Source organism: Aphelocoma coerulescens, chromosome 1A (assembly GCF_041296385.1).
Source record: "Aphelocoma coerulescens isolate FSJ_1873_10779 chromosome 1A, UR_Acoe_1.0, whole genome shotgun sequence".
NCBI lineage: Eukaryota > Metazoa > Chordata > Aves > Passeriformes > Corvidae > Aphelocoma > Aphelocoma coerulescens.
Window position 1 is genome coordinate 51,403,190 of NC_091014.1, and position 26,152 is coordinate 51,429,341.

The 26,152-nt window shown below is 44.0% G+C and overlaps 1 protein-coding gene across 9 annotated transcripts in view; it reads right to left on the reverse strand.

The window, feature by feature from the left end:
• Positions 1-26,152, reverse strand: part of GRIN2B (glutamate ionotropic receptor NMDA type subunit 2B) — a 274,094-nt gene that overhangs the window by 65,450 nt on the left and 182,492 nt on the right. For all 9 annotated transcript variants that reach the window (XM_069001965.1, XM_069001950.1, XM_069001943.1 and 6 more), the window contains one exon: positions 12,476-12,590. In XM_069001965.1, the coding sequence (XP_068858066.1) occupies positions 12,476-12,590 (115 nt within the window). The remainder of the gene's footprint in view (positions 1-12,475; positions 12,591-26,152) is intronic.

A 26,152-nucleotide genomic window follows, 5' to 3' on the forward strand; every position in this document is an offset into this window, starting at 1 on the left:
CCTTTTCTTACTGATTATTCCCTTCAAACACTTGCAGAAAATTATCATACTCCCTATCTAGCAAAAATATATATTTGGGAAAAATCTACCCTCTGGAACCAGACAAGGGTCCAGTGAAATACAGGTGAGCCAGAGAAAGCAGGTTTTAACTAAAGTTCAAGTAACACTGCACAACAAACCCAGGGAATTCTTCAGAGTGTTTATTTGAGACAGGGGACTTCTTAATGGAGAAAGTTCCTAGTGCCAATTTCACTAGACTGTACTCTTTTAATCTTTATTTGTAAGACAGTGTCTCCATTAGTCCCAGGCTGGATCAAGGTGTCTGAGCAATGAACGGGAAAATATATACACACACAGGACTTATTCTGGACCCAAACAGGAGACAGAGCATGGATAGAACAAATGTTCAAACAGAGACACAGAGAGTTCTCTACGGGCCTGTTCCTCAGACTTTCCAAAAGCCAAGACCTCAAACAGAAGTCACCTGTAAGAAAAGGAACAGGGCATGAAGCTGGTGGAAACTACAAATGCAGGCTGATCTATAGGCATAGGACAAGCTCAAGGAAAGCAGCTGTCCACAAGTAGCCCCTGTCAAAGGCGAAAAAAGCTACAGAAATGAGATGCTGCCATAAGCCCAGCAGTCTTTACAAAGCAAACATAATTTAATGCAGCAATACAAAGAACTCTGGCCTCAGTGAAAATGAGCACACATCTAATAAGGAAAGCAAATAGCTCCCACTTCTAAAAAAGAACAAAAGTAAAGGACTAGCCTGAAAGAAGTGACCTGAGCAATCCTGAATTTTTAAAACACTCAGATGATGCTTAGAGCAAACAGTTAAATTCAGCGTGCCAGAGCTGATCTCCGGCAGCAGACTGCAGAATGGACTCTTTCTGCTTTTTCCACATCTTGGATGGTGAGACTGTTGCATGACACTGTTTAGACTGGAAAACTTGCAGCACACCTCTGCTGTCCAGTGCTGCACCCAATATAAGTTGATTTACCAGCAAAGACTAATTCCTCTCAAAAACCACATGATTACATAAACCAGGATGGATCTACAGGGAGAACAAAAAGATGTGCAACACCTATTAGCATTGGCACTGCATTGTGCAGTTTCTCCAGTCACACAAGTGCCCACACTGCAGGCTCCACCACTGGCCAAAATGGTGTTCTGATGAAGTTGTGCAAAAAAAGATTTTTTTCAAAGCAATCTATGAACAATAAAAAAAAAAAAAAAAAAAAAAAAAAAAAAAAAAAAAAATTAAAGGTATTGTTTCAATCTAAACCCAGGTTTGTTTGCTTTTTAGAATTTTCCACTTATCAAACTCAGTCATTCAACATACACAAAAAAATCATGTTCTTTACCAGACATGAATAATAAAAATGATGGAAATTTGGATCGAAACACACATCTGCAGAGACACGTCAATACTCACTAGCAACGAAGTACCAATTAAAAAAATCTAAAAAAAAATAAAATCCCAGCGAGGCTCTGGGTTCTGGGGGAAGATGCTGCCATTTTCTCCTCCACATCACCTTTGTGAATGGTATCTAAAGGCTTTTGTAAGTCTACATGAAAACACCAAGATGTCAGTTTTCATTTACAGCAATAAAACTTCCAAAATAAATCCTCCATATCTGGCCAAAATTAATTAATGTTTTCATTGATCCTGAACTATGTTTTTTCACAGACTCATTTGTTCCTCCCACCATTTGTTCTTCCACACATATGGAAATTTGTTCCATATTTCTGAGGCTCGGGCATTGTCATCTGGAAAGGGAAGGACACAGGCCTTATCACTCCTCTTATTTAATGATCCATGTCATTTTCCCCACAAACAGACTTTGTGGACAAAGTTGGCCAGAACCTAATTAAAAATTCCTCGCCTCCTTCTGTTTGAGACTCCTGTTCCTTACCTTACATGGCTGTGCAGCGCTATTTTGCATCATTAAACAGCCTAAACCCATTCCACCACTTGAGCAGCTGAATGTTACTCACAGTGAAATGTTGCCTCTATGTTAATTTCACAAAGCGCTTAGGATCCTTCTCGAAGGAAGGAACAATGGAAATGTAAGTCATTATCGTGTACGGGAACTGAGGAAATAAACCTAAGGGAAACAAGCACCAGAAACTGTCACACAAAATGCAGACCGATTCGAAAGCTCAAACGGGAACAAGACAACGGCTGTCAAGCAGCCTTTCAGGCTTGGCATGGTGGGAGACATTGCAGCATGCAGCTAGCCCGGCAGAAGGAAATTAAATAAGACTGTCAAACTGCTGACTCAGCAGAAGACAGCACAACTCCCAGCACATTTTAGAATTAAACCCAGGTCAGTAAATGCCAGGTCCTTTCACAAGGAAGAAAGGCCAAAGGATGGTCACAGAAACTCAGACAACACTGCAAGGCAACGAAAGAGTCAGTGCCAGGATCTGACGTTACCAAAGGCAGTCTGAAAAAATTATAGACTCGGGGAAAACAGTTCCGGCACAGGGAAAACAAATGATGCTGAACATATTGTATGCTCAAATCGATGAGACTGAGAACATGCCAGAGTTCATGGGCAGCAAGAGTAACTCAAGCACAGAGTAGCTCCAGTGATAACCACACTTTTAACACTGAAATACCTTTGAAAAAACAGCAGAGAAGTTAACACATAACAGTGCAGAGAAGACCACAAGGGAAAAAACTGTTCTGGTCTAGTAAAAAATACTGTCAAGATGCAGTTCAGCATCAAGCCAAGTCAACCACATACAACCAGGGTTCAAACACAAAACAAGGAGCATGTGAGAACAAGCACGGGAACACCGGCCAGAACCAACACCAGAGGAGAGAAACAAACTGAGCCAAACACAACAAACAAGCTATTTCTTACTGAAAAAAAGTCTGAGCCATTTCATATTAAGAAAACCTTATTTCAAATTCATTCAGAAGCAAATGTGGCCAGACTTTTACTGAAGGAAAAGCAAACTGCCAAAATCTTACCAGAAACAAATAGAGAAGAGAAGGAGGAGGAAGAGAAAGAAAAAGGCAAAAGAAAGAAAAACATAGGGTCCTATGAATATGCAACGCTTCCCTTCTCTCAAGCCCCATGGAAGGAAAAGAGAGCCTCCAGTTAATAACATTCAGATAATGTAAAAATAGAAAAAGCAAAGGATTCACAGGCCAAGCAAAGATGTCGTTGACATGAGACAGTCTCAAGCAAATGCAACTGAACAGATGAAAACACACCCTCAGGCACTGGGGGCACATTCACTCACTGTGAGTCTCCTTCAGCTGAAGCTCTGCTAGTGCTTTCTCCAGACTCAGTTTGGTTGGCTGCTAGCTTTCTGTGCCCTCATCTCTTCATGCATTTCAAATCTTAAAGCTGCCTAAATTCCCATGCCTCCTTCATCTGCCTTTTCATGGCACAGTCTGGCCACCAAAAGCAACAGGAAATAAACTTCCTCTTCCAATGGCACCTGTGTGGTTCCTCGCTGCTACAGACTCCCTGAAGTGATTTCCAGTATGTGACTGGGCACAAAGCAAGGGAAAGTGAAAGTGGCTATGCTGTGTATCTATCCAGTATTGAGGGATACATAACCTCTTCATGTCACTCCTGAGTGGTGTACAGATGAAGTAAGTACTGTTGGGCTCATAAACAGTCACAGAATTACCGAATCTTAGAATATTCTCAGTTGGAAAGGACCTACAAGCATCACTGAAGTCCAACTTCTGGCCCTGGACAGGACCATCCCAAGAATCACATCACATGCCTGAATGTTGTCCAGACGCTTCTTGAACTATGGCAGCCTTGATTCTATGACCACTGCCCTGGGGAGCCTGTTCCAGTGCCCAACCACCCTCTGGGTGAAGAAACTTTTCCTGATATTTAGCTTAAACCTCCCCTGGCTTCATGCCATATCCTTGCATCCTGTCACAGGTCACAGAGAAAAGAGATCAGTGTCTGCCTCTCTGCTTCCCCTCGTGAGGAACAGTTGGACTTGTTCCTTGTGGGTCTCTTACAACTCAGAATGTTCTGTGATTCTGTGAAGCTGTAGACTGCTATGACGTCTCTGCTCAGTCTCCTCCAGGTTGAACAAGCCAAGTGACCTCAGCCATTTCAGTCAGTTCACTCATACATGGAATTTGGGGAAAAAGTTAATTCTTGTGCTCAGATTGAAATTAGGGACTAAATCAAACCACCTTCCTGGTTTTGGGGTTTTTTGGGGTTTTGGGTTTCTTTGAGGACGTTGTGGACTGATCAGGGATGACGATAGGATGGATCCCTGATACTGTGCTGTGATAGGAATATGTAATTACTGCATCCATGCCTGAAAGCTCATCTTCCCATAGCAAATCAGCTATCTCCTGCATTAAAATATGGATGCTTATATTCCCCAACATGCTGGGATGAAACATTCCCACAGTCAATGAAATGCTCATGATTAAAGGAACACAGATACACAGCAGCATCTGAGATGCCATGGAAACCTCCAAGCTGCTGGTAAGCAGAAGGGGTTTCAACCAGAAGTAGTGTGGCTCTGGCACTAGCACACCAGCTCTGCACTGGGAGTTTGTGCTGCATTCCAAGATGTGGCCTTACCAGGGTTTTTTTGGTTCTCTGCAAAGTTAGGATTATCCCCTCAGATGTTAAGAAGACTGGAAATTTTCCAGCAGCACTGGGTATTTTTGAGCTGTTGCACCTTCTCTGAGCTGCAGCTCTCCAAGCACCTTTACTGCTTTTCCCTGTCTGCCCTTCACACTCTCGATGAGGCTCCCATAAGCCTGCACAAAGCCAGTTATAATTCTCCACTGCCTATCAAAGCCTTCACAAGAGTTAGGCAGTTGGTGTGTAAAGCCTGCTGCCTACCATGCTGACTAATGTTGTCTGATTGTTCCCTTGTACTCCCCCGTTGGTCCATCTGTACCCATCTGCTACCTTTTGTCTTCTAATTAAAGTGTAACCACTTTGGGGTAGGAGCCACCTTTTTTGTTAGTGTTCACTCAGCTCCCTGCAGAGCAGAGTCCCAAGTCCATAACTGGGTGCTGGGGACAGCAATGATGATGTTCAAGAGATTATTGCATATACATGTGGCAAAGGGTTACAGTGGCACCTCTCACTGTGTGACATGGGCAAGTCAGCTGAGAGAAAGCCCCAGACAAGAGTTCTCATCCAGAATACAATGAAGGTGAGGGCAGTCTTCTCTTGTGGCTGCATGTTGTTGTCACATTAGTACACTGAGCACAATCCTCTGGGATCCCCTGTCCAAAGAGTTAGGTTGGCAACCCCAGTAAAGGTCAGATGGCTGCTATCACCCTCATCAGCCACACCAGCTCAGAAAATGGTAGGAAGCATTCTAACTACAGCCTGGGCTTAATAAAGATCTCCAGATATTCCAATATCTGATTTGCATAAGAGGACAAGGTCTCTCCAAGAAGCTGTCATTGTTTCAATGTAAGAATTCCCTCCAGTGGCAAGGGAGTAGGGTCTGGTGGAGAAGAGCCAGAATATTTTTCTGCAGGCTCATGAATCATACAAATGCACTCCAAAATTCAAGCAAAGTCAGGAACTGCTTCAGCAAGAGGCAAAGAGAGTGAACAGCTTATAATGACATAACATACAGTGGTTAGGAAGAGACACCCAGTATGTTCTCTTCAGTCAGAGCTAGACTAGCTTATGCATGTCCACAAGATCTACGTAGAAGGCTCTTTCATAAAGATTTTTCTGTTTATCCTCTGATAATGAAGGCTTTGTGTGGCACTTGAATCTGCCCTTCTCCTTAGGAGTCAGTGTAAGATTAACATGGCCATAATTAGCCACAAATACATGCCGTTAGATCCTGGACAACTGTGAGAAGTCAGGCCAAATCCTGGCAGTGGGTGCAGCATAGGTGCACAAATAAAGCCATCTGGTTGTCTGATTGAATCAGGGTCATAAACAGACCCATCAGATGTGACCTAGATCAGGTATCTAAGGGACATTCACTTGGGAGTGGGATATCCATAAAATATGTATTCTTTGATGCAAGTCTGCTGTCTAATGAGAAGTAAGGCATTCAGCAAATTATGGTCTCTTAGAGACATGTCCAGAAAGAACACTTTAAAAATAAGAGGGAAAATGCATGTACAGACTCCCGTTCTAATTTCAGCCATGTGTGCTTGAATCCAGAACAGTCCCTCTGCCCTAAGAGAAGCTATATTATTCTAAAAACTGGTTCTATGGGAACAGAATCAGTCACTTACTCTGAGTAGGTTTAAACAAACTTCTATGCCATTTCTCCCCAGGGACAATGAGTCATAAATCCCCATGTACACAGCAAAATTAGCAAAACAAGACTGATTGGCAAAAACAATCCAATCTTGTCTCACTGTAAAAGGAGTCGGTGGAATAAAAAGTCATTTCCTCCCTGGACACACAGGCAAGATGCCAGAACTCCACACACAGAGCAGAACCTAACCAAAGGCAGTAACTTCTACCCCATGGAGGCCAGCATACATGTGCATGCATGTGTAAGTGATCAGAAAGGCTTGCTTAGGTGGGCACCAGACAACACAAGGAAGAAACTGTCTCAAACAATCTAGTCATCTTTCCAAAGGCAGGGGAGGCCCTTCAGAGAAGGCTTGGGTTTGTACAACTGCAGTTTTCTGCAGTTCCTCTCCTATTTTTAAAGAGCCTTCTTTAAGGAGGTTTTTATTCTCTAAGATAGTGAAATTTAAAAAATCGAAGTCCTTCCTTCTGCTAAGCAATATAACAGATAGGATAACATGATTCACATTGATTCTTCATGGGGTGGTCAGTACCGCATGAAACGTTACTAAAAGCCAAGAATACTGATCAGTATTTTCAGTCCTCTTCTTCCTCTCCCCTGTTCCTTCTGCCACTGGGACATTGAAGCACACAAAGAGACGACAGTGAATATTTCTTTTAATGCACAGAAAGACTTGAGATCAGGCCTGAAGGCTGCATCATCATCAAATGCTACAGCCTCTTGAGCGTCTCTGTGGTGCTCATCAGCTCTCCAAAGGTGCAGACTTAGGAGGTGACAAGTGCCCCCATAAGAGCTTTTGTTCGCAGCCATCCACAACAGCCCTCACATGCCAACTGCCTGCTCGTACTAAAGGTTCATGGTAGAAGCTTGCGGAAATTATGTCCTCACTGGGCCAGGCTTGAAGTTTTTGCTAATCAGCTTGTCCATAACCTGGGTTTTCTCTCCTATGAAATAAGTGGCTTTTTGTGAAACACTCTTCAGGTTTGTCTTGCTCATCTAGTCACAGAAATGTAGGCTGGCAGAGCACCACAAGAGATCACTTACTGCATCCACCAGCTTGGAGGCAGGACAAGATAGACTGAGATCCTGCATTGTTGGTTATTTTTCTCTGTGTCCTCCAGCAAATGAACCTCTACCAGCAAATGAGCCTCACCATGTCTCACCATGCCAATAATTAGACGGCTCCCTACATATCTAACTGAAATCTTTCTGCTTGAAAATTTAGCCAGACAACTTCTTTCTCCCTACTGGGGCATGAAAAGCAGCTGACCACTATGTCCTTTTTTCAACAATCATTTAGGTGTCCAAAGATTTATCTTGCTCTCTTTCATAATTTTTTCAGATAAGGGAAATCTTCATTTTTAATTTTTCTCTTCTAAATCATTCTTTCCTTCCTATATCTCCCTCCCACATCCCAGGGGAATGCTTCCCAGGCATGCATGGGCATAATGGTGCTCTGTCCCAAGCTGGAAACAGGGTCACAGAAGTTCACAAACTCATCTTATGCAGACTGTGATCAAGGCTGAACACATCTCTGGAAAGCCCATGTGGCAGAGAGTAGTGGCACTATTTTCCACCCTGTTGCAGCATTAGGAAGTCCTGGAAGTCCACAGTCACTAAGGCAGCTGACAGGATGTCACAGCAAATGGCCCCATTCCTAGGGAGCACTAATGTGTGCAATGCTGTAAGGGTACAGGCAAAGAGCAGCCTGCCCAAGAATTTGTAATCATGGCCACACTGATGGCTGGAGGAAGCAGAACAGACCCTGCTAGAGTTGAAGAGTTCAAAAGTCAATGCTGATAATTATAGCACCAGCAGCAGACAAACATTTTATCTGCTAAGCTGGGTGAAGGTTGATAGGGGCAGAGGATTAGCACATGCTGCAGGGAGAATGAATCTTTCAACTTAAGTTTCCCATCTGTCCTCTAAGATGGCTTGTAGTGGCACCCCGACCAAAACCATCACCTGGGGCTTTGCTTGTCCAGACAGGAAGAGGACTTAATGGGGAGTGCCTGGTAAGAGATGGAGGGAGCTTGCAAATCAAAGGGCTCTGTGGGGTGGCACAAGAAGTTGGTGTCATGAGCCTCATGGCAAGGTGCTCTGAATCCCCAGTGACACGCCTAAGAGAAGAGGCAGAGAAGCATCAGCAAAATGGAGAGGCTGAGCACAACGTAGTGATAGAAGTGATGCAAAACTCACTAGTAATTAAAGTAGAGAAAGAATCTGAAAGAGGGCCTCAGAGTTCATAACATTTGTGTCATGCCCAGGTTTGCTGGGGGAAAGGGAGGAAGCAGATGGGAGGAGCTGGGAGCTAAAGGGACAGGACTGCTGGGGGGGGTGGGGCTAGTGGGGTAGGACTCAGTAGAGAAGGAGGATGTGAAAAAGAGCTGGAGATAGCAGCACTTGCTAGCTCTCACAAAGGGATCATGAACCCAGAATTAAGTCCTCATCATATGTGGGATCATAGGAGAGCAGAAGAGAAAGGCAAATAGTGAAGAAAAATACTGGGTGAAAACTCTTCCCACACAAAATATCACAACCCAATGACACAAAACCTAGTGTAGTACTGAGCCTCTGTCTCACTTTGCAAGAATCTGGCTCCCACTCATCACTGCACTGAGGTATGGCCCTTCATGGGAGCATAAGAGCAGACCTCCTTCACCACCTCCATCTGCATACCTGCACCTCTATGATAAATACAACAGGGGCATCTAGGCATCAAAACACACCTAGGCTATCTGGCCAGTGAAGCAAAGAGCTTTACTAACCAGCTGATGAAAAGGTAGTGAGGAAAGGCATGCAGCCTTCTGCCCCCAAGTAGCAGAGTACAGAGAAGTGAATGAAATTCAGCACATTTGCTTATCATGATGAATCATCACTCATGGTTAAGACAAACAGGGGAGCTCAAGCTACTGCCCCCTTGTAGAAAGTGGTTTCTCTTGTTCTTTCATGATTGTCAGCCCTACAAGGCTTCAGTTTGTCTGAAGCACTCATGAGAAGATTTATCATCATCAGAGTCTGGGGCAGCTGCAGCTCCTCTGGAAAATTAATTCCTGTTCTGAAATAACGGGTGAGGTTTGAAGATATTTATTCCCAAATTGGGACAAAAAAATCAAAATCACAAAAGATTTCACAGACCTGAAATCCTGAAACAGTTCAGTCACTGTCTGGATCTTTGCTGCTCAGAAAATGGAAGACTTCACACCTATTTTAAAACATATCTTTTTATATATCTCTACTCCATGAGACATACCCTCAAAATCAATTTGCCATCTTTCAAGAATTGAATGCACCAAGCTGTACAGAGATGCAAACCGTGTTACTAAATCCAGAGGAGGCTAACAGAAATGATCAGAAGACTAGAAAACATGACCTACCAAGAGGGACTGAACAAATCCTTGTTAACCTACACCGGAGATGACTGGGAGACAACATGATAGAAGCCTTCAAACCCACATAGGGAAGATAAGAAGTGGCAGAGAATAAACAATTCCCTATGTCCATTAGGGAGACATGAAGTATTAATGGACTTAAACTGCAGCCAGGGAAATCTAGGTTAGACATTAGAAAAACTTAGTAGGGTAAGGAGAAAGAAGCCATAGAAGAGATTGACTCAGGTTTTCATGGGATTTCTAGCATCGAAGGTCTCCCAGAATAGGTGAGACAAACATCTGTCAGGAACAATTTCAGTCTAGCTGAACCCTCTCTTGGGGACAGGGAAGGACTAGATGACCTCTCGATGTTCCTTCCAGGCATAGTATCTGATTATGGATAAAGGTGTGTAGTTAAAGACTGAGCTATAGTGAATGCAACTGGACCAAATCAGTGTTTCGCATGCAGCCCTTCATCTCATGTCTCCTACTGCCTGAGTGTTTGCCTAAAAGTTGCCAGGATGAAGCACCTTGCTATTTACATAAAATTAGTGAGAATTTGGATGATGTTCCAAAGCAATGCACTTATAAAGGTACTAGAATTATGTGCTAAAAATATTTTAATAATTTTTTGTATTGTGGCTTGTATTGTGGCATTGCCTGGGAGCTGTTGTTAAGGGCCAACACTTTTGCCTGACTCTGCAAACATGGAACAAAACTATGATCTTTGTCACAAAGATCTCTGCTTCACACTTATATTTTAATGTTTGCATTTCTGCTGAATGGAAAAAAAAAATAAGAAAAAGAGCATGAGATTCCAAGTACAAAAGGTTTTGGTCTGTCATCAGAACATGTTGGAGATTACCTTGGTGTCTTCCAGGAAGAACCTGCCAGTGTAAAATTCAACCAGTTCAGAGTTTGATTGTAATAATCTGATCTCTCTGAGCAAGACATCCACTTCAAGATAAAACATATGTGTCCAGGAAGCACTACATGTTTTTCTTAGCACTAATACCACAGTTCATCGTAGCCTCATTTCAGTCCATCCCCAACTCCTATGAAATGAAGAGTTGTTTTGGTTTAATGGATACCAAGTAGTCCCCACAGACAGCAAGGCTCAAGCAGGTCCCAGGTCTAATCCCAACAGCTGTGATCACCAGGATCCCTTCCACTAATCGTCTGGCTCATCTGAGAGACCACAAATACACTCTCAGAGGCTGAACAACCCTTCTTACCACTGATGGAAGCCACTGAGCCTTCACTGAGGGTGCGACATGTGAAGCATGTGACAGGCAAGATAAAAACAGGACTGTGTTTAGCTGTGCCTCCCCAGGGACTGCAAAGCATTCCAGCAACAGATTCCCACAGCGAGCCCAGCTAATAATCCCTAGGAGGATTCATGCTGCTACTGCCTCATTTTCCTTCTCTGACAAAGGAATTTTCCCCCGTGAGAACAAATTTGGTGCCACCTAGGAACAAAACCTCCCGGACTTTTCCTGGTAAGTATAAATGAAGTTGAGCGACGGACCGAGCCTGACGTGAGGTCTCTGCAGCCTGAGCTTTGCATGTCCACGCCCTGTGCAGTATCTAGACAGCCTGCCTTCAACTATGTCCAAGAGCTGTCCACACATGCTATGCTATGCCATGCCATGCCATTTGTTTCCTCACACTCCTGACCCACTGAGACCTCCTCCAGCTCTAACAGACCATACACCCTCATCTGGTCTTCAAAGGGCCAAGACCATGAGGTAGACAGGTCCTTCTGGAAACCAGGCACAAGCTGGGGCCTTTTACCTTCTTCCCAAACTCCTGCAACTACTGGGAGACCCTAGGGCCTGCCAAGCACTAATGTGATTGCTCTTCTGTCTCATCCACAAGTTGTTCCTACAGCTCTCTCCTGAATACACTTCTCCTGACAGCTCCCCATTTCATTCTCATTTCCCCATTAATTTCTTCCCCGCTTTCACCAAGCAGGCCACTTGCAAGTCCATGCAGGGAACAAGCAGGCAAGGAGAGAAAGCTTTGTGCATCGTGGGACAAAGGGACATTTTTCTAAGCCATACACATGATCACATCCAGACCAACTTCTGCTTCAAATCTATTGATTGTTCTGATGAATTCTCCTTCCTTTGCTCTGACTTCTCACCCCCATAACTTTTTTATATCTCATTTTCTTAGCCCTTAAACTACCCCCTCTGCTTCAGTTGAAACCCTTTGGGAATGCTTGTTCTGAGCCTGGACCACTGACATTTGTGTGGGAGGTGAAATGAACCAAAACTTCCCACTAACTCAGAAATTCACACCATTTCTAAAATGGTGCTTTGGGTTACATGCAAATTATTCCAAAATATGCAAATTTGGATCTTTGAACAACTCAATATGATCTCACGTTTACATCCTGCTTAATGCACCATTCAATTGCAAGGGACCCTGGCCAGATATATGAGGCACAATTAACTCTGGCATAAATTACTAAGTGTGGCTGTAGCTCAATCACAGCCACTTAGCATACAGAACTTCACTGCCACCATACATACAGAGAAATATTTTTGTCCCAGCCATTGAAACTCATGGCACAGAGGAGGTCTCTTCTCTGAAAGGCTGGAAAACTTATGTTCAGAGCTGCAGAAAGGAAGCTGATGAATTTTTTATGCATGCTAATGGAAGACTGTAATGGCATCCTGCATGGAGAAGACAGCAGCCTGGGCACTGGAGATACCAGTGGTCTGGGATACAAGAAGCAGATTGCCAGCCCTTGACAAGAAGTACAGAAAGGCAGGGGGGATCATTTGCCTGAAGCCTTCCCCCATCTTCTTCCCTGATGCAGTTTGAGAATTACCAAACATATCCTACCCTCTCCCACTTCCTCTCCTTGGTCAAAAGGATGATCACCAGCTTGGGATGCATCTGGTATCCGTCCTCACTGAACGACAAATTCCTGCCTTCAAAGGTGACATTGATCAGGTACCTGCAGGAGAGAGAAGAGAGCAAGGAGAACATTAATGCTTGGAAACCAAACCCAAAACGAGAGCCTGCCTTCCCTCTTCAGTTCACATCAGGAGGGTAGGAGCACAGTGCAAACAATGGAAAATCTAAGAGGAAGGGAGTTAGAAAAACAGGACAATTACTCCAGGAATGGAGACAATCAGGCAAGGCAGGGCAAATGCCCCCATTTTGTGACTGAGACAGGGAAGTGATGTACTGGGTTGACTCTCAATGAAATCCTGAAAGCACGTCTAAGAGTCACACACATATATACCCACAGTCCCTGGTTTTCCCCTGCCTCAAAGGGCAGAGGGATCCATAGCAATCAGCTGTGTAAACACACTCCACAGCCTACACTTTGCTCAGTCTCCAAAGGAGATTTTGCATGCCATTGGAGAACAGTGATGACCTACAGGTGAAGCAAAGGAGACAGCCTCCCCCCGGCCCAAATATTGAGGTAATGACTAGGGAAGCAGTGGAGAGAAGAGGCAGGAGCAGCACACCTTCAAGAAGCTGTATCCCTATCAAAGCCAGCACACCTGATGGGACCCAGAATGATCCCATGAAGGAGTTTAGGAATAGGAATAATGATGTGGAAAGAGCCCAGTGAAAGTCCTTTTTCTTAGGGACAGAGTCGAGCCTTACACCCAGTAAGATCAAACTAAAGGGTGATCAGCCCTGCAGCCAACATCAGCAATTCTCTTTGTCTGGAAAAGCCCCATCACTTCTGCAGAAGGCACTCCCTGCTGGGGCATCTCATGTCAGCTGTACAAATGGACAGTTAAACAGTCCAGGCTTCAATCTCATTTATCCTAAAGCCTCCTTACTCAGCTGTGGAAAAGGGAAGAGCTTTAAGTGGACTGAGATTACAGCTACACTCAATTTCAAGGCCTTGCTGCATTGTGAGAACATGTTAAAATGGTGTTGCTCTAAATAAGAATCAGGTCTATTGTTTTCTTAACTGTCAGACCATCTAGAAATACACTGTAGGGAAGAGGAGGTAAATACACATTTCACAGTTCAGTGGTTTATATGACATCTCTGTGGCACTCTGACAGTTTCCCCTGTTCATATATTTCACTTCAATTCACAATCCTGTTGCATGAAGTAGATTTTACCTTTGTAAATCTGCTCTGGCACCAGTAGCGTCACATCACCACGAGAGGCAGAGGTGACCAAGCTGCCTGCAGGGCTAGCCCCTGGACTCTGCACTCCCCTACTTTGCACAGTTCTATAAATTACACAAGCAACATTTCTATTACAGACATGAGAGGTTCTTCTGCTCTATTACACCATGACATCAGGAAACATTTCCTAATATTCAGCTTCAATTTATCCCTTCTGAACTCAATTTGAACCAATTTCAAGAAAATAAATAAGAGAAAAAAAAAGTTCTTTCAGTGGGTTCACGCTTTCCTACTATCTGCACAAAGAGACCTCCCTGCTAATCTAATGAAAGCATTGTATCAGGGAAACTTCTTCAAACAAATGAAAAAGCAGGTCTTGATTTTAGTTTCTTCCTTTTTCAAACTTTTTTGTTCTAAGTTCATTAATCAACCAAATTATCTCCTAACTCTCCATTGCCAAGTGCAATCAGCAATTATGTTTATTTCTAAAGGAAATTCCACACTTGCGCCATGTTGTGACCTTCAAGGGACATGTTCAGCATTGGAAACACAGCCATAAGGGAGCCCAGCATGAAACATCTGCAACAGGACAATTTTCAAAGGCAGACTATTGGTTATTTTCCAAAAACCAAAGCCATTTGGAACCCAAATATTGAGAGAACCCCAAAACATCCTCCACCTGGAAAATCTTAGCCATGCTATTGTTTGTAATGGCATAAAACATCCCATGTCAGGACCACACATGCTCTTTTTCTGGCACTTTTTTCCCAGCTGTGTGAATTTTTCTGGTACTGAAGAATGTCAGGCAAGGACCATTGCCAGGTATATGCACCCTACAAGACTTAGTTAAGGCTCTGGTTGTGGGAGGGATCTTCCAGTGGACCAAGATCATAAGTTCATGACTTCTCTGCACCAGCCACCTGAGGAAAGACAAAGAAAGGCTCCAAGAAGATGAGGATGCCATTAGCGTGATGGGAGTTGCAGCTTTATATGTCAGTAATGAGTAAGTAATGCCAATATCTAATTAAACAAACACCAATATTAAACATTTCTCAACCCTTTCCCCTCACACCCAAGAATGATTCCACTACAGGAATCTCCCTTGCACAGCCTGACAAGAAGAATTCACAGAAATCAGCAACAGATATGAGACAAGAGGGTGTCATTTATGCTCATTTTCACTGGAAAGATTAGAACCTCTAATAATAATCAAGGCAGGATCATCAAGGACTCCGATCCTCGGAGATGCCTTGAGATTTACACTTAAAGCAGCACTAAAATCCCTTGCTTCACACCTTAATGACTGAAATTAGTCTCCAAATTCAGCGAAATAACTCTTCAGAGTGTTTTCTCTCCAACCCATTAGCAATATGTTTACAAAAGTTTTCAGGAGAAGTGCAGAAGAAGTGGCATCCCCCCCAGCTTTCCCTGCTCTCCCGTACCTCACTGGATCCTGCCACCTAACACAGAGATGCAGGGTGAAAGCAGCTCACAGGGAGCTGCGGGGCTTGCTCGGTGCACTGAGCCTATGTGACAAAGCATCAGGGCTTGAAGGACTCCCCGGCAGGCCGAGTCAGCAGCATGCTGCAAGGCAGCCACACTCGAGTGGCTCTGCCCTCCATCATTACTGCAGCAGCAGTCATCCCCTTCAGCAGCACTGCTGCCCTGGTACACCAGCACCACTGCTGTCTGCTCTGGCCAGGGGGATTTGTTTCCTCCCTGCAGCCTACACACACTCCAGTCCCTAAACAGGCAAGCAGGGGGCTGAGAGGCTCCCTGACATGGCTGAGCTGAGCCACCAGCTGTAACAGGGGCACAACACGAGGGCAGCAGGTTGTGCATGCAGGTGAGGTAAACCAGGAGGAAGCTGTGCCTGTAAAAATCTTAATCCCTGCATGTTTGAAACTCCAAGATGGAGAGAGTTAGGGAAAGAGAAAGGGGGCACAGTGGGGGCAGACACAGGCAATTTAATTTAAGTTGCTAGAAGCACCTTTCAGCAAAAGATTTTGCTTATGTGGGAATTTTTGGAACTACTTGATGCAAGCACAGAAGGGTTGATCCCTTCGCCAGCCCAGTGGCGATGCAGCAGACGCAATGCCCAAACTCAGAGGGGTGAGAGCAAAACATACACAGCCTGTGGAAACAGGCTGACATCGTGAGCCCTGTGGTACGGACAAGCGGTCAGGAACAAAGGGACGTGCCCTTGGGCATGAAGCAAATTAGACCCAGGGGGACCTAAGTCCCCATCCTGGGCTCTGAGGTAACATCACCTATCCTAGATGTAAGGCTGTTAGCCCTGCAAGTTAGAGGAGAGTGTTTTAAAGGCTGGTTGGCATAGCAAATAGAGCATTAAAAACACATCAGATGGCCAATTTAGGACCAGCAGAGAGATGATGACATTTTAAATGGTTTCAGCCAGTGATGGAGAAAGCCTGGAGAGGCAAATGTGGTGGGCTCAGGGAGCTTGAGGGAACACAGAAAGGGCTAACCAAATTTTTTCTGCCCCAGAGACAGATGTGAAGGAGATGTATTTGAAATCAGCACTAGCCACTCCTACTTCTGCCTCCAGTGCCTTGCTTGGAATCAGCTCCTCCTGAGCCTGCTGACCAGATGGGAAAATTTGGACATGGCATCGGTTCACTCCATCACACTCCCTGCCTCACATGTGTGCAGCACACACACACAAACACACACACTCCCTGTGTCCTGTCAGTGCTTATTATGCTTCAGTGAGACAAGCAGCCTGTCTGAAATGGTGTGATTATCCTTACATCGATTGCTTCCCTGAATAAGACAGACCATATAAATAAAACAGCCTCTCCACAGTCAGCACTGGGGAGTCATCTCAGCAGCCCAGCACACGAGGGAAAAACAGGGTGTAGGTGGAGAGTGGGGGAAGAAAAGCTGTGAGATACCTTTTACCTTTGCAGGGTAAAAGGCAGGTGGAATGTGATGCAGGATAAAGGGATGGGGATGCAAACCACCATCATCCTGTCAGGAATCTCACTGTAATGGGAAACACTGAGGCCACTTACAACACCAGTGAGATGAAAGTAGCGAAAGGCCTTTACCGCACAGAATCTGCATGGTGAAATAGCCTTTTTTTCACCCCTAGGGACAGTGTTAAAAATCCACCAGTCTGAGGTATCAGGGAACAGACCTACTTCATGCCCAGGAAGGAGCAAAAAAAAAAGGCATGTTACTGCATTTCAGAAGAAGTGCCCACAGCTCCAAACCATGTTCCCTCTCTCAGCACCAGCAAGACCTACCCAGCCTCACCTGATGCAAACAACAGGGCCAGAGTACATCAATCCAGCCCTGCAGCAGGGTCCTGCCCATCCCTCACACTTGCTCCTGGACAAGGATGGACAGACAAAAAGATGGGTGGACTCAAAGGACAGGGAAAAGGGAGTCTAGGACCAGTATACTTATCTACAAATGGGAATTCTGACCTTCAAGGGGCAAGTGATTGACAGATGAAAGACTTAACCAGCACTAACTATGCTGTTAATACCTTCATCTGAGTGACTGAAATAGTGTTGATTTTTCTAATGTGGAAACCACAATAGATCCCTTTCATTTCTTACACCTCCATTCTCCAAACCCATGGAAAGCTTAAAATAATACAGATATTATTTCTCCATACCACTGTTCAAAATATCTGTGGCTGCCTCTGACTCAGAGCACAGCCAGCTCGCACACAAGAGCCATCCAGACCCAGATGTGTGTGCATGAGGTCTCTTGTGGTAACACAGGTCCACAGGATTTTAAACCCAATTGCTTACCCCCCAAAATGGTGAGCCTTTGATCAAATCAATCTGCCTGGGCCTTTGATCAAATTTCACTATGGCTGGTCCTGATCTCAGCTGAGCCTTTTAAAGGTTCTCCCATTGCTCACTGCCCTGCGCTGTCCCTCACACTGCTGTGCTGCCAGTGGCTTGTGGAGCTGTGAAAGGCAGGCACATCTGGCTGTATCTGTAACATCTGTTTGGTGTCAGGTACAATTTAGAGCAAAAGGATTCCATGCAAGGGGCATGACTGCAGCTGATTTTATGTAACAAGAAGCTATAATGAAGAACAAAACCAAAACAAGTTAGAAAAAAAAAATAGAAGCAATCACTGACTAGGAAAATTAAATCTTAACGGAATGGTATCTCACTCTTTTGCATTTGTTTCTTTCTCTTTCACTGTCAGTGGTACCACTGAATATGGGAAGATGCACCACAAGAAAGAAAGTGTAGAAAAGAGTGCTACCAAATTCCAAATTGTGCAGGCATCCTCCACTAGAAAATCTTCCCAGGCTGCAGCCTAAATTACTTCTAGGAATCAATCTGACCAGTAGTCTTAGAGAAATGCCCAGAGCTCAAGATTGTTTTCATTAAGCAAAAAGGTTAGGAGATCATCTAGATTAGGAAATATCCCTCAGGCTAAAAGACAACAGAGATATAAGAGATTAATTTGGTTTGTCTCTGCCATCCACACCTTTTTAGAAAACAAGAGGGCAGCCACTGGTCTGGAATAAATCAGAGATATTCATGTGACATCAACGGAGTGATACAGTTCAATCCACTGAGATTGGCCCCTCACCTCCAGGAAGATGAATTTTTTTGTTGTTTGACCCTGACCTCTTGAAATAACCATTTCTGGTAGAAAACAAATTTCTACTGTTCCTCCAACATATTTAGCAAAGTTGCTCTGAAAACAATGTGTATGTGTGCTGAGACTTCCAAGGGAAAGCTCCTATGTACAGTGGAAGGATGAATGTTTTCCATCAATCCCTCTCTTAATCTTAAAAAAAATGGTACTTCCACTTTGTTTCCCATTTCTTCTATTTATCTACCATGAATTTGTAATTTCAGAAAGACTGAGCTGACAGTTCCTAGGGACTGAGGATATATCTATCCTTGAAGGACGCAGGGAGCCACAGCAATGGCAGGGCTGCTCTCCTACACACATTGCTTGATCCTAATGAGACGGGACCATTCCTGAGAACGAGAAGCAAAGCTTACTTTCCACAGTGTGTGCAGCCCCAAGCCTCCCTCCTGAGAATTTAAGAGGAGACTCATCACCGCAGTACAGGGTTTTGCCTCACAGGTATCCATCAGGAAGCAGACAGGGTGGGGGAGTCATTGTGCAGGGTCACCAAATTACCTCTCAAAAGGGAACATGGGGTCAGCTCCAACCTGGGGCAGACATGACAGTAATGACACCTAGGTGGAGGGTTGCTTGTCCAGTGAGCTTCAGAGTTTTCACAATAAATTTTTCCTCCATGTACATAATGTCATCCAGGACCTGATCTCCCATTTGCTTTTCATCCTACGCAGCCGCTGCCTTCTGTACAAATGGGGAAAGATGAGCCATTCAGGCCTAGTGGCATCTCACACTCGCTCTGACAGGGTGCTGCTGATAGTACCAAAGCCAAACTGCATGTGACTTGTAGGATACACAAATATACAATAGGGTGAGGTAACCTGTTAATGGGAAAAAGAGCAAGATAAATCTTCATTTTGTCCCATGTGCTATGCTGGTCACAGCAATATCTTGAAAATTCAACCAAAGACAATTTTTCTCACAGACATCCTGACTAACCTATTTTCACAAATGCCAGAGCCATGAAAAATTATCTGGCAAAACCACTTTTTAAATGGGAAAGAGGGATAAGAATGTGGCCACAACATTTTCTCATGAAGAGGTCAGCATTTTGTTAGAAATAAAAAGAAACATAAGATCTGAAAACTGTAGTAACTTTGGACAGAAGATGAAGCTTCTGGTACCATCATACTCCCACAGAGTCAGGTCTGTTGTGTGACACCTCCCGCCTTTTCTTTTGTGGACAAGAGTTCCAATTAAAACATATCTGTGATGTGCCACATGGAAAGAATCCTACAAGGAACAGTATCACCTCAAAAGGGGAAGGAATATCACTGAAGATTTAGTTCAAGTTTCGTGAAGGAGAAATAGGAATATAAAATTCCCATGCTCCTAATCACAAGAGACAGCATATAGGATTTCCATGTCAAAATATTCCTTTTTAAACCCAAAATACTTGATTTACAAATACTGATTTCTTCTAAATTCGTATCTTTTTTGTCTTTTTTTTTTTTTTCCTGGGAAAATGACACAGTCCTAAGTAGCTAGGGAATATACCTCTACATCTTCTGGCCCCACTGGAAATAAAACAGAAATAAGGAGAAGTGTTTTAAGAGCATACTCTAGTTAAAGCTGGAAATATCTATTAATGTCATAGGAAATCAGTCTATTCTCAGAAAGGTTTTTTTAGCCAGAAAAGTTTTGATAAAAACAAATATACTTCTGAACTGACTCACCAAACCTTTAAGTAACAGAACATAGCTAATAGAAAATTAGCTTTAAGGTCAGAATTGTTACAGTCACTGGATAAAATAAAAACTAAATGTTCAGTCCAAAATTGGATCAAGCTGGGAAGCTTTACAGAGTTATTAAATTCCTGCCAATTACTTTTTTAAGGTATTATTTTTTTATTGCTACACCTTTACATCCTTCCTTATTCATTAGGTACAGATAACGTATCACTATTCTCCAAAGCAAAACTGGTTTTCAAGGTATTTCTCCCATTTGAAAGGACTAAAAATCAGCTTACATGGGGCTGTAAAAGCATGGAAAATTACATTTGTCTGAACAGCCTACAATGGGTCATAACTATGTCTTGGCACCAACTAACAGGTCACTGACGAAAGCCACACCACTAGAATAAGGCAAATACTGAAAGGTTGGGAGATGTCCTTCAGATCCATTTATCTGTCTTAAGGCACAGTCATACAATCATTGATAGCAGAAGCAGTCACAGAACAGAAGTCAAATGAGGCTCTTCAGTGATTTTTCACTCAGGATGATGTCTTTCAAGCTCTGTCAATTTGAAGAGCTGTAAAAAAATATTCCAGTTGAACTCCTGTCCCTATGCAGTGAATTTAATCCTGCTGAAAGCAGCCCTATTTTTCTTAATAATTTTTGTACATCCCCTTGAAATCTCTCACGTGGCTGTGGACCACGGCTTAAAAAAACTGGCCAAGCAGATGTGCGTATCAACAACCTCTTCGGTCTTCTGAATGTGGCTGGTATGCTGGTGCCGAGTCAGCCATCAGGGCATCTTCCTATTTACCCAGAGTTCAATCCAGTTTCTATCCTGAGAGTCAAGACCAGCAAACAGGTGAACACATCAGTTTTCCTATAGAGCTTTCAGAATATTTTTGCTTGTGGAAAACCACTCAAATCTGCCAGAAGGGTCCATCTCACTGACAGAAGCCAGGTAAGGCTAAACCAGTTGGAGAGACTGAAATAAATCCTTTTATTATATTCTCAGAAACAGCAAACTAACTCAACTTTTTTGACCCAAGGTGAAACCACTAGCGATTTTGGGGTTATTCAAGTTTATCAAGTGTTGAAAGCATTCACACATTTGTAAGGGGCAATGAATTCACAGTGTTGGCAGGAGCAGAGTCACGCCTGCAAGGAGACTCACTCCAAAAAGTGTGACTGCATTTTCTTGGGTCTGTAGCCATTCGGCCAAGCTGGCACGCTATCACTTTCTTCCCTATCACATCTCCAAGGGGAATTCAATTCAAAAAGTAAACAAATAATCACTCCTGTCTGTAACTGGGAAGGGAGGGTCTGGAGGTTGCTCTTCCTTTGCCAGAGGAGCCACTCTCCCTCTGCTGCTGTTCCCTCTCCTTTCTCCCTCTTTCTCTCCCTCTGTGGGTTGATGTTTCCATGGAAACGTGTTCTTTAGTGCCGCTGAAATTACATTGCATTTAAAGCATTAACCCTTCCTTGGGCTGAGGTAAGTCTCAGAATTATTAGGGTTCATTTTTTTTATTTCTCCCTTTCCTTTAAGCTTTCTTGTGGTTTTTTTTCCTTGCAGCATTAGGAAAACCTCTTTCTTTCCAAGAAGGCCTCCCATCCAGCATTTGTCTGACAAGGGGCATAGGATGCATCACCAGTGGGGTAGTGTCTAAATTAAGATTTCTTAATTCCTTTTTTTTTCCTACATGAAACCCTTAACGCGTTTCTCTCCACAGTACATGCAAAGAGGGAAAATGCTGCAGTAGCAAATAAAAGGAAGAGTAAGATAGAAGGAGAAGAGTAAGATAGAAGGAGAAGAGTAAGATAGAAGGAGAAGCAAGAAAACCACAAGCTGGCACATGCGAAAAACACGGCTTTGCTTAATACCAGAGCTGAAACCCTTGTAGTCATGCAGTGATCAGCATCTTCTTCATTGCAAAGTGCCATAATCACAGACCTCACCACTCCTCCTCGAGCCTGCCTCCTCTTCCTCTTCACAATCCTGTCCATAATTAGTCATCCTTGTCCTCACTTGTAGCTAGCACTCCAACAACACTCGGTGCAATTAGTAGCCTCCTCACCAGCAGCACCTTCCCTGTGCGGCTGCTTCTCACCCAATCTGCCATCTCCGCCATCCTTCCCTTTGGCTCTCTGTTGGCATCCGCCACTTTCACCAGTACTTCCAGCACAGCCACTGCTGTTACACTGCTGCCTTCACTGCAGACAGCTCAACTGCACGACTGGCCCTTTCTCTGCTCTGACTGTGACAACAAGGCTCTGAAAGTCAAGATGTCCCCATTTGGGTGCACCCTGGACCTCAGGTCCTAGCTCAAAAATGACCCTGCAAATCCTCAGCCTTTGCTTATACCCACCCAAGTCACAGCAGTAACACCTCTGTGCTCTTCTTTCACTGACATCATCCTTTTTTCAAACAGTGGGAAAATATAAAAGAGATAAACCCCAAGAATTTTATTCCAGTTTTTCACATGGATTCCTACCCTCAGGCATGCCTCCTTTCTGCCCCAAAGTCCCATGTCCTGACAGCTTGCAAACTGCTTCCATTAATTCCCCCTGTATAGCTACAGAGTCCATATTCCCTTGCACCATCTATTTTGGGTTTCCCAACACACACTTCAAGCCTATCTCACCATTCTCAACTCTTGCCCCAAAAGCCAGGGTGTGAAGAATCCTGCTTTGAGCTGGGTGCATATGTAGTGCCTTGAGGATGGATCAGTGTGGGAGGAAGATGCTATTCTGAAATGAATGATAAATATGGATAATAAACCCAACCTAAGTCTTTTATGCCTGTCTCTAGTGGGTTCCCAATATGGGAGATAGAAATATCATGGGTACATTTTGAACACAGCTGGGAACACTGCCAAAGTCCTACTCAGAGTTCACACATTTACATCATTTATATCATATCCGACTTGTGCCTTGTATTATTAACTTTGTAGAGTGTTTTGCGATGTAGTTTGTAGTCCAGGCTCTGTTAAATCAACTTACATGTCTCTCTCTCTCTCTCTTCCTTTTGGTAAAAGAGAGCGAGAGATCTGGGGCTACACAAAGTCTTGCTAAGCACAAGAAGGGTGATTGTGTTTGCTGATATGATCATTGCACTCCTACATTCTCATATAGTGTTCTGGAAAACCTTTTGGGATCCATCCCTGAGGCCTGACAGGTGCAAAAAGAAGGGAAATATTTGCATTCTGGTCAATAATTCAACTTCTAGACCAGATTGGTAGTGAATAAATAATTTTCCCAATCGCTGCTAAATGTTCAGAAGCCTCTGTGAAACACAGAGATGGGGTCCACCTCATAGATGCCCAACATGCCACTACAACTTCTCAGGCTTCTTCCTCAGCTGTGTTGGAAAAGAGGTTGAAGATGGAAGTAGACAAACAACCCAGGGCATGGGACTGAAGAAATTATGTTTGTCCAGAACAGGGTAAAGGCATATTGCCAAGGAAAAAGGTGGAGTTCTGCTGACAGATCAGGCTTTTTGCAAGCACTGCTGAGAGATCAGGCCTTTTGCTGTCTGTGCAACAGACACATTCTGTGGCAGCTGGAAATCCATCACCTTCCAGGGATTCATCCAAAAGGAGAGGCTCTACAGTGACCCAGCACTGTGACTTTATGGTTTTGTAAACCAGTAGTTTTTCCAATAGTCTGAAAAGACTCAATGTTATACTCCATCCCCTGCTCCACATGTCCAGGTTAGACTCCATGACTATTATGGCATCTAAGGTCAGGCAAGAAGCAAGTGACTCAGACGTCTGGCACACACAGAAAATGGGGAGAGGTAACAAGGATGAGTAGATAAGGAGACTGCAGCAGGCCACCTGAATGTAGGCATCTTATAAAAATGAACTAGAGCGTGCATCCTCAGTGTTTCCTGAGCAAGAAAAGAGTCAACTTCAGCCCATGTGGCTTCATCTCCAGCGAAATAAATGTGCCATTTTATTCTAGAGTTGCATTTGATCTTGAATTACTTCTCTTCTTCTCTGAGAAAAGGTCACTTTAAAGAAGCCTCAGGCATGATACTAACATTGCATCCAATAAAAGACTCTCAGGAGGTCTGAAATAAGTACAAGGTCCAAATTTGGGATATATTATCTGAACTTTTTTACTTCTCCCTCCTGAAAGTCAGAGTGGGAAATCTGACAAGAATATTTCTTTGCTCAGGAGACTTACAGGACTCCTTGGTCCTAGAAATACTGTGAACATGGTTTTCCAGCAAGCATCTGAGCATTCCAGGCTACGGTGTCCACTGTGGGAAGTCTGAACACACAATGGATGGAAAAAAGTGTCCCAGGAGTGAGACCAGAACAGTTCCATGGAAAGTGCATCAGAGGATCAATCTCCACATCTATTACCATACCACAGCTCCCTCCAGTTCAACCAGCTCTCAGATATTTAACTATTTTCACCTTTAATTGGTAATAAAGCTAAGGAACTAAAACATAACCCACAAATCTCGTACACAAGTCCTGATAGATTGTGAACATACCCTGAAAGCTTGGGAATTAGCATGAGTACCAGGTGGAATAACGTGGGCTCCAGTTCTGGTCTCATTCAGTACCTTCGGCTGCATCATTCCCACAGCTCTTGCTATGCACATATTGTGGCAGCGTATGAGTTGTCTGCACCCTTTTCTGTTGGCAGCAGTCACTAAAATCACTTCAGAAAAAGCTGCCTCAAGAGGAGGCACCTTTCAGAAATCTCTCACTCCTCCTTTTTCTCCAACGTGTCTTGGGTGCTTATACATCATTGATTCAGACTCCAGATGCTAAACAACACAGTTGCTTCAAAAAACTGGTCATAAACTCCAATGTCATGTAAGCACTTCTCAAAGCCATAACCTTGATGGGGTGCCCATTAGCTGGAGGTCCCATCCAGAGCTTCACACCACCCTCCCTCCAGGAGGACTTCCAGTTCCAAGATAAAGACCTCCTTCTTGCCCAGGCACAAGCTTTCAAAGAGGCAGGTGCAGCCTTCCCTACCCACACATTAAACTGAAGAGCAAACGTTGAAAAAAAAACATGAAAAAAAAACCAAACCAGAAACCCAAACCCCAATGGGTGTGGGGGGATTTGAAATTCTTTGTGGATTATGACTTTTCCATGGCAACAGGCTTGAGAAACAGGAGGGCTGGGGAGGGGGGTGAGGAGAGGGAGAGGGAGGGAATGGGAGGCAGAGTGCTGAGGAGGGAGCAAGCAGCACTGGTATATTGCCATGGAAACCCTCTTCCATCAGCAGCCAACTGCCAAAGTCAGTCAGGATCCTAGAAATGGACTTGGAGTGGGGCCTGGGAGGTGCTGGGGGAGTCACCTTGCCAGCCCTGAGGCTACCTCAACCCCAAGAACCTTGGTCCCACTCCTCTCCCCCTTCCCCAACAGCCTTGACACTGCTTCTGCCCTTGCCGCCACCAGACAGAGCCAAATTTGGCCCAGCTGAAGAGTGGGAGGAAATACAAATCAGCAAACGAAACAACCAGAGAGGGCGAAAAGCAGTGAGGCAAAGAGGGATTAATTTTTCTGATAGCCCTTGGTTTTCGTTCCACCTTTCTGATTGATTTGGACCACACAGATGTATTTGTTTTCACACCCCAGATGGCCGTAGAAAGAGGATGTCACTCCTAATCACTGAAATCAAGATGGAAATGTTACTTCCCTGCAAACTTAGCTACCGAGGAAAGAGAAGGGCTGTTGTCGGGTTCACATTTGCACAAGGCCAGGTCCCTTTCAGCTGTGTCTGTCCCACTCAGTACAGCATATGTGCCAACCTATCTGTAAAACATGACAGATGCCACAAGTGAAAAATTAGAGGAGATTCTGTTAATGGAAACGAAGTACACAGTGAAAATAAGTTAATTCTGCCTTCTAACCCTCATCTGCAACACTTGGAGGGCAGGCAACTCGGTGGAATGAGCAACCATTCACACCCCTTTGCACACTGTATTTTATCAGAAGCCTTTTAGTGCCATAAGAAATGGTCAAACATAGAGTTTGGAGAAAGAACTTAAAAGGGGCTGGCAAATTCTATGAACCCGTGCTAGTATTTATAGTTGTACCCCTAGCATGGCAAGGGATGGATGAGT